This window comes from Aegilops tauschii, chromosome 7, assembly GCF_002575655.3.
Source record: "Aegilops tauschii subsp. strangulata cultivar AL8/78 chromosome 7, Aet v6.0, whole genome shotgun sequence".
Taxonomy (NCBI): Eukaryota; Viridiplantae; Streptophyta; class Magnoliopsida; order Poales; family Poaceae; genus Aegilops; species Aegilops tauschii.
The window spans coordinates 626,972,647-626,985,078 of record NC_053041.3 but is presented as its reverse complement, the minus strand read 5'-3'; the positions used below and the strand labels follow the sequence as shown (position 1 = coordinate 626,985,078).

General features: G+C 43.6%; 1 protein-coding gene across 1 annotated transcript; it reads right to left on the bottom strand.

Moving 5' to 3' along the window:
* Positions 1 to 4,553: 4,553 nt before the first annotated feature.
* LOC109746102 (chaperone protein dnaJ 11, chloroplastic) lies at positions 4,554 to 5,474 on the bottom strand. The gene has a single exon (XM_020305218.4). It carries the CDS (start codon positions 5,359 to 5,361, stop codon positions 4,942 to 4,944), a length of 420 nt encoding a protein of 139 aa, XP_020160807.1. The 5' UTR covers positions 5,362 to 5,474; the 3' UTR covers positions 4,554 to 4,941.
* Between the last annotated feature and the right edge of the window lie 6,958 nt (positions 5,475 to 12,432).

Here is a 12,432-nt window from a genome sequence, read left to right as displayed (position 1 = left end):
CAGGGTATTATCTTTCGAAAGCCGTGCCCGCAGTTATGAGGCAGATGGGAATTTGTTAATGTCCGGTTGTAGAGAACTTGTCACTTGACCCAACTAAAATACATCAACTGTGTGTGTAGCCGTGATGGTCTCTTCTCGGCGGAGTCCGGGAAGTGAACACGGTTTGAGTTATGAATGACGTAAGTAGGAGTTAAGGATCACTTCTTGGTCATTTCTAGATGACGACCGTTCCGTTGCTTCTCTTCTCGCTCTCTTTGCGTATGTTAGCCACCATATATGCTTATTGCCTGCTGCAGCTCCACCTCATTACACCATCCTTTCCTATAAGCTTAAATAGTCTTGATCTCGCGGGTGTGAGATTGCTGAGTCCTCATGACTCACAGATTCTACCAAAACAGTTGCAGGTGCCGACGATGCCAGTGCAGATGATGGGATCGATCTCAAGTGGGAGTTCGATGAGGAACGGGGTCGTTACTATATGTCTTTTCCTGATGATCAGTAGTGGAGCCCAGTTGGGACGATCGGGGATCTAGCATTTCGGGTTATCTTATTTTTCATTTGGATCTTGACCGTAGTCGGTCTATGTGTGTATTTTGGATGATGTATGAACTATATTTATGTATTGTGTGAAGTGGCGATTGTAAGCCAACTCTTTATCCCATTCTTGTTCATTACATGGGATTGTGTGAAGATGACCCTTCTTGCGACACAACCACAATGCGGTTATGCCTCTAAGTCGTTCCTCGACACGTGGGAGATATAGCCGCATCGTGGGCGTTACAAAAAGCCAGGGCACGGAGATGCTGGTCTATCATCAAAAAGTAAATCGTTTTCAAGCTCTTGGCTTTAATCTTCTCCTTTTATCCTTTTACCCACATAAGAGTTGTTTAATCAAGCATTAATTTTCTGGGAAATATGCTATTATGAGCTAATCTCCGGTGTTTATATTGAACTTTCCTACTGCACAATAAGCACTTCTCACTAAATTATGTTTCACTTTGACAAAATATTTTGATATATACTATATTTTCTCTTTGGCAGAATATTTTGATATATTTGTATTAATGTTATTTTTAAGTATAACTAGCAAAATTAAGTATAGAAACATGCTCACATATTTTATTATAAAAATTTCATATAATTGTGATATTTATTAGTTTATTTTTTCCGAGTGCTAAGTTACTTGCATTTTTTGGCAAAAGTATTTTTATTTAGTTGAGATATGTAATAAGTATGTTCTTACAATAGATTTCATCAAAGATCTATGCAAACCAATATTATCATCATACTCTACAAATAAATTTACACTAGTGCATTTGTATCTGTGTTTAATTTTTCCAATGCACCCTTTAATATCTATATAATTTGGCAGATTGCTTTACGTTGTATGAATCGAGTAACATGGTAGATATTCTTGAAATCAATCCTAACAAGTTTTGATGTGAGTAAATAGATAAATCTAGAACTTATGCAATGTCTAGCATGCATGGGTATTACAAATATAACTTACATAAGTTGTAGTATTGGTCATTTGTTTTCTTACATGTGTTTCTTCTACAAAAGTGGCGGGGCTCGCCTAAACCGTGTACCCGTATCAAGATTATATTGACTTGGCCTCTCTTAAATTCGCGTGAACCAACTCAGTTTGATAAGATTTGAAGATTCACCTGCTAATTTGAAAATTGTATACCACGCAAATGTGCATGCATGCTAGTATATTAGGGCGGCCCTAGGTCTGCCGCTTGGAGGACAACGTCATGGTAGTGGTTAGAGGAATCTCATATTCCATTGTTGGCCTACAGCAATGCAGCCCTAAATGGAACTTCCAAGGGAAGAAGATAGGGCACGTTTGGGGATGATTGAGGATGAAGAGTCCAACGCATAGTGTCAGGAGATTCATAGGTGTGTTCTGTGAAAAAATGACTCAAGTACACGTGTAACTGAGGGCGTTGATCAAGGACGTAGTTTTTCATATTGAACGGATCGTGTGATTGTGCTGGCGTGATTGTATTTCTTGCCTAATCGCATAGCATATAAATCCCTTGGGGTACAAGAGGAGTAAAATGAAGAATTGTCTCCATAGTTTTTTTTTCCTAATTCTCTATTCTTTGTCTTGTGGTTGCTTTGTGGAGGAAACTATTGATTAATTTAATCAGAAAAGTAGCATTATACTAAGTCAAACTACTTTGAGCGCATCTGAAGAAAAACATGCTGATATTTGAAACATCAACTATATATGGTACAATAATATGCTTTGTAATAAATCTAATGGAACTAAATTGGTTTCTTGCTCCTTAGAAAATGATTTTGCTCTCGGGTGAATCTACAACGTATGGCTAGTGTCAAGTGATGTTGGTGCCTCTCATGCAAACGCATAACCCAAAAATGGAAATGACGCCAATAATGAAATACCTCGAGGATGCTGTTATTACTCCCGCAAGATGGGAATATAAGCTAGTCATAGATTCTTAGATCGTCAATTTAACTAACAAAACATGTAAAATACACCATAAAAATATATGTTCAGAACCTTCATTCGACCATGACTCTTAAGATATATTTCTGGGGCAAATAACATATGTTTACTAATTAAATTGAAGACATAAAAACACATGAGAGTAGTGGTCTTGACATGAGTGACCATTTCTGGGGCTACATGTCCTCACAGTCTTTTTTTCTACCTATCCAAAACTATGAAATGGCATCCTTAAGAAATGACTAAAATTATTTGCGGTACTGTGGTAATTAATTTCATGCGGAATCAAAGAGATAACTTTCACTAGTAGAAAACAAGGCTTTGGTCCAAGCTCGATCTACACATTAATCCTGGTTGCATTACGAACCGGGACTAATGTGACTTAGTCCCGGTTTGAGCGGCTAGGACGCCGGGTAGGCATTAGTCCCGGTTCAAATGGGACCTTTAATCCCGGTTGGAGACACCAACCGGGACTACAGGGTGCGATGCCCTTTAGTCCCGGTTGGAGACACCAACCGGGACTAATATGTTTTTTGTTTTTCTATTTGTTTTTTGTTTTTAGTTTCTGTTTTAAATTGCTTATATCTTTTAGGATATATGATGTTTTTGAGTGATTCTTTTTGCATTAGATTCAAAATTTTGTCTAGTTTCTGTTTGTGCCATTAGTTTTCAAATTTGAATGATTTAAATTTGAATTTGTTCAAATTTGCTTCAACCCCTAGATTGTGAATAATTTGTGTTTAAAAATAGTTCTTAATTTAATTCATTTTGCTCCTAGTCACATGTTAGATTATTGTCACAGTAAGATTTATTTGGTTATTTTTAGAATAATTTAAATCCGGATTTTAATTTAAATAGTACTGTTTTGCTTATATAGTTGTTTTAGTCCTTTAATTGTCGTTTTCAATTATTTTTGGTAAGTTCTTTCTGTAGATTTTAACATGTTGTAGTATGCTTCTGTTAGACAACAATAGATAACTTTTTATAATTAAATAATATTAATTTTGCTACTATTTTGTATTAATAGTTGTTTAGTCTTTAATAATAGTTGATAGAATTTGTTTTGCTGTATTAGAAAGTAATTATTTTTGCCACTTTAATAGAACGTGACTCTGGCTTGGTTAACCTTAGTTGTGCCTCTGGCTGGGATGGTGCTAGCAGATGTAGTCGACGGTAGGATTGGATGGACACCATCCCGGACTAAAGGGGTTCTACAATTTTCAAACTCTACCCCCCGCCCCCCCCCCCCCCCCCCCCCTTATCGCCATTTCAGTTTTGAAAAAAACAAAAAATGATAAAAACTTCAAAAAATAAAATCCTTCGAGATGTAGTATATGTTACTACATCTACTAGTTAGGGAAATTAAAAAACATAAATTTCGACATGTTTTGCAAAATAAGTGTTATGAAAAAGTAAAACAGATATAACTTTTGCATACGATGCCGAAAAAACGTATAATATATCAAAATGTTCAGCATGAAAAAACGGTTCCGATTTCAACGGTCATGGGCCGTTTTGCAAATTTTTAGAATCCTCAAATTCTGAAAGAAAAAAGTTATCCTCAAATTTAAGTTTTTTTGATTTTTTGGTCAAACTATGGTCAAACTACTTATTCAATAAATATAAGTGTTACTAAATAATTATTATTTTTTACAAAAATAGTTTCAGACTGAAACGGTGAAACGTGTGACTTCATGCTGAAGTTCAACTCCTAAGGGTTAATAGGGTTGACAGTTTAATATTTTGTCAGGAAAATAACAAGTGCAGACTTGGAAACTAGAGGAAATAGAACTCGAAAGTTAAGCGTGCTTAGGCTGGAGTAGTGAGAGGATGGGTGACTGGCTGGGAAGTTACACGATTTGTAATGAGTGCTCCACACTTGAGCAGTGATGAGGGATGATTACACATTAAATTGTCAAATAATTCAGAAATTGAAAACTCAGAAAAAATAAAAAAAAATTCCAAATTTTTTTTTCCTTTACTCCCTGTTGATGTTACCAACCAGAACTATAGGTGGAGCTCCTTTAGCCCCGGTTCGTAAGCCAACTGGGACTAAAAGAAATGGACATTAGTCTCGTTTATTTTGGTTCCAGAACCGGGACTAAGGGCACGTTTTCTACGAGTGTTTCGAAGAAGAAACGACCGACATGGAGGTCACTAATTCCTTTCCTCCTATTACCATAGAGAGCTACGTACTATATAGTCTTTGGCCGTTAATTTACAGTAGGTAAGTAATTAGTTTACATATTTGCATTTTGCTGACAGGACGCACAAGAGATCTTTAAAAAACGCCTCTTGCCGTGTACAGAGCTCCAGCGTCCGCGTCACCCGATCTGGGACGTCCAATCCTGAACGTACGATGCACAATAGCCTTGACGATGTTCTCTGCAGCGCCGTGCCTGAGTGAACCGGGCAGCCGCCGGCTGGGGCCCCGGAGGGCAGCCGCGTTTGCCAGCCTGTACGTCCTACCAGCACTGGTCGGTCTCCCACGTCCTCCGCCGGAACGCCGGCCCGGCCGCGGCCGCCCGCCGCATCATCATCCCGGCGGTGCGGCAGGCCACGTCCCTGTCGTAGCGAGCGCGCTCGTCGGGGTCAGCGAGCGTGGTGTAGGCCGCGTGCAGCCGAATGAACCCCTCGTCGCCGCCGCCGCCAGCAGCGTCCGGGTGCACCTCCCTGGCAAGACGCCGGTACGCCGCCTTGATCTCGCCCCTGCTCGCCCCGGCACCCACACCGAGCACTTCGTAGTGCGTCCTCCCCGCGGCCACCGCCGCCGGCGCCGCCATCGTCGCGGACGCCCGCGCCACCACGCACCGCCGAGGCCCGGCCACCCGGCCCGTGCGAGCAGACCCCATCACCGCCGGCGTCGACGTCGCGAAGGTAGCCATCGATTCTCCTATCTATTTTCTTCAGTCCTCGATCCAAAAGCAGAGTACTTCTTCGTTGCTGTTGTCCGTCCTCGTCGACGAGAGATGAGACACCGGTGGATTTATAGGGGATGAGGACGGAGGAGTCTGTGGTGGCCCAGCTCTCGATCTTATCTCCACAAAGATGCGGAGAAGAAGAAGATGAGGACGGAGGAGTCTGTGGTGAGCTCCTGCTGAGTCAGCCATCAGCGTGAGTTGCTTGTCGGCCTCTTGAACGTTGCTTTCGCGCCACCGATTGTAATTCCAACTTCTGTTCCCCGACAAGGTGGAAAGGGACTCGCCCGCCGTCCGATCGCGAATCAGTGTGTGGGATGTCATGTAGCATCTGGTATGATCGATAGTCCACATGAAAAGATGTCATGTCATGACATGTATATAGTTTGGCTGTGTATAGTACAGCTCAAAATGACAGAGCGAGCTGTGGATGGTACTATTTGTTTTCTTGGCGTCCTGACATGTTGAGTTTGAATTTTGAAATCTCGGTGACATCATACGTGTCACCCTATTGTTCAATATTGCCAACTTGTTTTGGAAAAAAAACTATCATGAGACTTTGTGTTTGGATTCGCCCAACAAGAACAATAGATTTTCCCGTTATTGTTCTTGCTGAGCTGGGTCTCGCGACGCTGACAGATTGTGATAATATTTTACTTTCATGGTGTCGACTTCCGGAAAATTTGTTATTCTACTGTTTGTGTGGAACATTCGAATCTCTGTGTTCATACTCTAGGTCGACTTGTCTTACCAGAATTCAAGAGTTTTTACTTGTCGCCCCACATGCATGGAGGCCACGTACGGTAGATTTTTCCTATAGACGATGATGGGCTAATCGATTGTGTGGTCACATATTTTTTTCATTGTTTGGACTTTTGGAGACTTGTTATTCTTTAGTGTATGTGGTTATCTGAATCCGGTGGACGTCGCCCACAAAATCGTCCGCCTGAAAATGATAGCTACGTACGCATCTGCACGCAATGATCTACTACCGTGACCGACCTCTGATTTTTCTGCACTCGTGTTTGTACGTATCTGTTCACGTTCTGCGTCTAGTCTAAATGATACAGTACCCCTGAACTTTCTGTACCGCGTTTTCTGTTCTTGTTCTAGATGGTTCGAGATGCTGGTATCTCGAGCTACACGTATCCTGGTCGGAGAAAAATATTGTACTATCATCACGTACGGGAAGAAGAAGAAATCATGTTGGTCTGAGTTCACGTATATGCCTCGTCTTCATGAGTCGTACGTGTTGCACATGCCATGTCTAGGGACTAGGCGGCTAGCGCCGACAAGTAGCCAGTCCGTCGTGCTTGCAAGAGTGAGCTGGCTGTGATGGCCGACGGAGTTATCATTTTGGTGGGTGGGTGTGGGTCGTCGGTGACGCGGACGCCCACCGCGCCATGGCGACGTCGACGGCGATGCACGGCCGGGGAGGAGACGGATGGAAGCCGGCGCGTACATGTGGGTGATGGAGAAGGATCGGAGGGGAGCGGCGGACATGGACATCGCCGTGAAATGAATAGGGAAGGGATATGTATGGGAAAAGTGATTGCTTGCATTATTTTGATATAATGATATTCCTGATAAGATGGATGAGCCGGTGAAGACAAGATACTACCAGTAGTGGTACTATGATTTCAGTCTCAGTTAGCAGTGGATAAGCTCTGGACCACCCTGACTGAGGCACTGTTTGGTTCATAAGTCTTAGGACTTTTTTTAGTCCCAACTTATAAGTTATAAGTCCCTAAAAAGTCCCTACATGTTTGGTTCCTGAGACTTAACATGGACTAAAAGACCATATTACAACTATAAGTCTCTATAAGACTCTCCTTGAGAGTCTTATTTCATAAGTCCCAAATGCCCACTTTAAGTCCCTATAAGTCCCTCATGTTTGGTTTAAATGGGACTTAAAGGGACTTTTTTAAGTCCCTACACCAATAAGTCCGTGTAACCAAACACCCTCTGAAACATGGCAATTTGGTGATGGTGTTTTTTGGATACATTTACTTCGATTTGAAGAAAAGGTAGCAGCACTATGATTTCGAAAATCCTACACTTACAATTACCTTTAGTAAATTGTCATTCCTAGATATGTGGCTTGCTCTCTCATCAATCCCCCCCCCCCCCCCCCCCCGGCTTCCCCCCTGAATTTCATAGTGGGCCCCCCTAATCAATAATTGACAACTAATCTTGTATGTAATTTTTTCATATGTAGCAAAGCTCCTATAGTTTTGTAGCGGCGACAAGACTTGGGTCTTCTGTGGTGGTTCCTTCTATACTTCTGATTTGGGTCCTGCTGATAAGGTGGTGATTTGCTATAAGTGTGAGGTTGAAGGACATAATTCAAAAGAGTGTGATCTAGTTAGATGTGACATGCATAATCTGTGAAAAGAAATCACATGCTATCAAGAGATGTCTCTGTCCTTCTCCGGCTAAACCTCTGATGCACGCAGTTGGTCTTGGGCATAAAGATCTTGGTTTCTTTATCGCTCAGCATGCTAGGTCTCCCAAAGAGGATCCTAAAGCCAAGACTCTCGGTTTGATTGAATGATGAGTGGTAAGTTAGATGTTCATGGTTTGTTGCAATTTGGGTTTGTTGCATCAATTATACTGTAGGGGTTCCCTTACAGTCTTTCTATCAAAAAAAAAGAGGCAGACTAAAGCATAGCCTAGTGGTGGGAAGGGGCTGATGCCTTCCCACCCACCCAGGTTCAAGGCACGGTACTTGCAATTTGGGTTTGTTGCACCAATTATACTGTAGGGGGTTCCCTTACAGTCTTTCTATCAAAAAAAAGAGAGGCTTAGCTCTAGAGTTGAAGGGATAAATGAATTGGCAGGTGTCTGAGAGAGGTGCTGTTTTTTGGGTTCTTTTCCCTGATGCTGATAAACTAGAACTGCTAATTGGTTTTGACAATTAAGCTGAAGGTGTCCAATACTTATATCAAAGTTGAGAAAGCTGGGAATGATGTTGATGCTAGAGGAAGGATGTGGACTATTTGGGCTAGAACTACTAGTGTTCCAAAAGAAATCAGCCACTTTAAAGGATTGGAGCAGTGGATAATGTTGATATCACTACAGGACTCAGCTATTTTGCCGTCTGCCACGGCGGACGGCAAAGGCATGAACGGCGGACGGCAAAGACCTTTGCCGTCAGCCGCGGACGGCAAAAGGCTCCGGCAAAGTAGGCTACGGTAAAGAGCTACTTTGTCGTCTGCTTCCTGGCGGCTGAGGGCAAAGAAAGTTTGCCGTCTGCCGCGGACGGCAAAGAGAGCGCACGGCAATAATTGCGCTGTCAGTCCGTTAAGTGGCTAACGGCAGGCCTTTGCCGTCCGCGGCAGACGGCAAACTTTCTAGTGTCTTTGCCGTCCGCCGTATGATGTCATCTACACGTCACTACATGGCAGGCCTTTGTCGTCCGCCGCTGACGGCAAAATTGTTTACTCTTTGCCGTCTCCCACAGTAGGCAAACTGACCAAATAGGTCAGCTCCCAGGAAGCACAGCTGGATGCCACGTGGCTTCTTTGGCTCCTTCTAGTCTCCTTCGGCTGAAACCAATAACATTTGAAGACTACGACATTCGGTGGGTTTTCACCATAGAATAGAAGTTCATAAATTGCTTCAACTCTCCCATAATACTCGGTACCTCCTTCGCCGATAGCAGATACACAACAATTTGTAGACTTTCGGTCGGCCATAGATAGCTCTTTGCCATAGGTACGAAAGCGATACCCGTTGTTGTCGTATTTGTCAAATGAACGGACCTTATAGTCAAAACCATTAGCGACTTGTCTCAATTCGGCGTCCATAGACTCTGAATTAGCCTACAAGTTTAATATGAAAGGATTGTTGCATTACGCACAAATTAGCGAATGAAATGAAATTGTCTAATAGAAATTACCGTTTGTTTGAACCAAGAGATGAAACCGGGATAGCCGCCTCCTTGCTTTGCGAGAAGCTCATACTCTTCGACAGAATCCTTTTGGATCACCGCTCCATACGAGAATAAGGCGACGTATCGACTGTATGAAATATCCAGGAATAAGAGCAGTTCAAAGGAAATAGAAGTTGCGAAACTATGTACCGAGAACTTACTCGATGTACGGCCGCACTTCTATCAGGTTGTTGAAGATATACAACGAAATGGTCCGCCATTGTTCGTTATCCAAAGATATTGGATTTGAAACACTGGCTGGTGCGAGATTCCCTTTGAATAGGCTGAGGTTGGATCCACCCTTTTTATGGTCGTCAGCATTGTACCGAGGCTTCGGATTATGCAAATGACGATTTTTGGCTTCGTAGTGTGTTGTCACGAAGTTTGCCGCCTCCTCAGTGATGAATGCCTCAGCCATCGATGCTTCAATTCTACGTTTATTTTTACATTTTTGTCGAAGCGTCTTCTGCATCCTCTCAGTTGGGTAGCACCAACGATTCTGCACGGGCCCCCCCAATCTTGCCTCGGTCGGGAGATGCAAAATCAAATGTGGCATTGGATTAAAGAAGCCCGGTGGAAAGATCTTCTCTAACTTGCAGATCAACTCCGGCGCCAACTCTTCCATTTCTTCTAGCACGCCAGGCGATAGTTCTTTCGCACAAAGAACACGGAAGAAATAGCTGAGTTCTGGCAGTACTAGCCATTCATCCTCAGGGATGAAGCCACGCAACATCACCGGCATTACCCGCTCAATCCATATGTGCCAATCATGACTCTTGAGACCAAATATCTTCAATTTATCAAGACTGGCTCCCCTCTTTAGATTCGCTGCATACCCATCGGGGAACATCAACTGCATTTTCACCCACAAGATAATTTCCCTCATAGCTGGCCTTCCAAGATTGAACCATGCCTTTGGCTTCGTCCAGTTCTGCTTTCCTTTCGGTTCTTTCATGTTTTGTAACGGCCTATCACATAGCGCCTCCAGATCGACTCTAGCCTTAGTATTATCCTTTGACTTCCCATCTATGTCGAACAATGTACCAAAAAGTGCCTCGGCGATATTCTTCTCAGTGTGCATCACGTCGATGTTGTGTGGGCAAAGGAGGTCTTTGAAGTAAGGCAGATCCCATAAGCATGTTTTGTGAGTCCAGGCATGCTTAGAATTATACCCCTTGAAGTACCCTGGACGCTCTGGATCTGGCTCGAGAGCGTTTAACTGATCCAGGGTCTGCTGGCCTGTCAATGCAGGTGGTGCAGAGTTTTTGACAACTCTACCTCTGATGAAGTTCTTCTTGTCTTTCCTGAACTTATGGCGAGGATTCAGGAACTGTCTATGCATGTCGAAGCAAGAAAACTTGCGACCGGCCTGAAGCCAACAAAACTCAAGAGCTCCCTTGCATGTGGGGCACGGGAACCTTCCATGCACACACCAGCCAATGAATAGCGCATACGCCGGCAAGTCATGCATCGAGTACATGTACCAGACACGCATTATGAAGTTATGTTTGCTATAGGCGTCGTATGTCTTGAACCCATTATCCCAGGCTTCTTGCAATTCGTCCTTAAGCGGCTGCATGTACACATTCATATTTTTCCCCGGATAGTTGGGCCCTGGAATTATCAACGTCAGGAAAATGTTCTTTCTTTGCATAATCTGTCCGGGGGGGAGATTGAGTGGAAAGACAAATACGGGCCAACAACTGTATTGGGCTGCCGTCATACCAAACACACTGAACCCATCCGTGTTGATGCCGACTCGAGGATGCCTCGGATCTGCCGCTTTGTCACCATGTAATTCATCAAACTTTTTCCACGCAACACCATCCGATGTGTGTACAATCATCATATTCCCATCTGCATCTAGTTCGGTTCTTTTGTCCGTTTTGTGCCATGTCATCTGTCTGGCCGTCTCTTCGACCATGAAAAGACGTTGAAGTCTTGGTACGATTGGCATATACCGAAGAACACTAACTGGGATTTTGGTCAGTGTCTTCTCACCCATACCGTTGTCTACCACAACATACCTGGAAGACTTGCAAATGGGACAATAGTTCAAGTCTGCATAGTCAAGCCTAAACAAGACACATCCTTTCTCACAGGCATGTATCTTATCATAGGGCATCTTCAGTGCACGGAGGATTTTGTCCGACTGGTACAGGTTTGCAGGCATTACATGGCCTTTGGGTAGAAAGCGTCCAAATACTGTCATCATTGCATCGTAGCATTCTCTGCCCAAGTTGAACTGAGCCTTCAGAGCCGTTACTTGTGAGATGGCATCCAACTGACAAAGCTCAGTGTGCTCATGGAGCGGACGTTTTGAAGACTCCAACATTTCATTGAAGGCCTTTGCAGATTCCTCCATCTCCTCGTCCTAATCCCGAGCATCATCGAAGTCTTGCACCATGTTTTCCATCCCGGTACCATGCTCGTCGGTGCGACGACGATCCACCTCAGCTCGGTCACGTTGGGCAGACTCACCATGAAATGTCCACACCGTATAATCGGGCGTAAAACCACTCTTCTGCAGGTGTTTGCCCATTTCAGCCTCTGTCCTCTTTTCCCAATTGCCGCACCGTAAACAGGGGCACCAGGTTTTCCTCTGGCCATTTGCAAATGCGGCTCGCACAAACCCCTTGGTTTTTGTGAACCATTCAGTGCTCCATTTGTTCTGACCAGTGTGACCGGTGTACATCCACGCACGATCACTCATCTTGACTTTCAGAGCTACTAGACACACAACAAATATATATATATATATATATAATTCACCATGTATATATTCATCAGTTGATCTACTTTGTCAATTTTATTACGTCCATGCAACCTACACTCTAATAGGTAATGATAGGTCCTAATCCCACCCGAGTATGTTTAGATTGGGTTCATTTTCCCATGCTATGCTCCGGATCCTACGCAAAATTTCGGCAGCACCTCCCCGCTGTTCTCCTGATACACGTCTCTGCAATAAACAGAGAGGATGTGTACCCGGAGAACAACAGGGGAGGCACTGACGAAATTTATGCGTCGGATCCGGAGCAAAGCATATGGGAAAACGAACCCAATCTAAACATACTCGGGCTGTCCATGGATAGCGTTGGACA

Bases quoted from the DNA above. Each gene is read 5' to 3' on its own strand.
- LOC109746102 (XM_020305218.4), bottom strand. From the start codon at position 5,361: ATGGCTACCTTCGCGACGTCGACGCCGGCGGTGATGGGGTCTGCTCGC.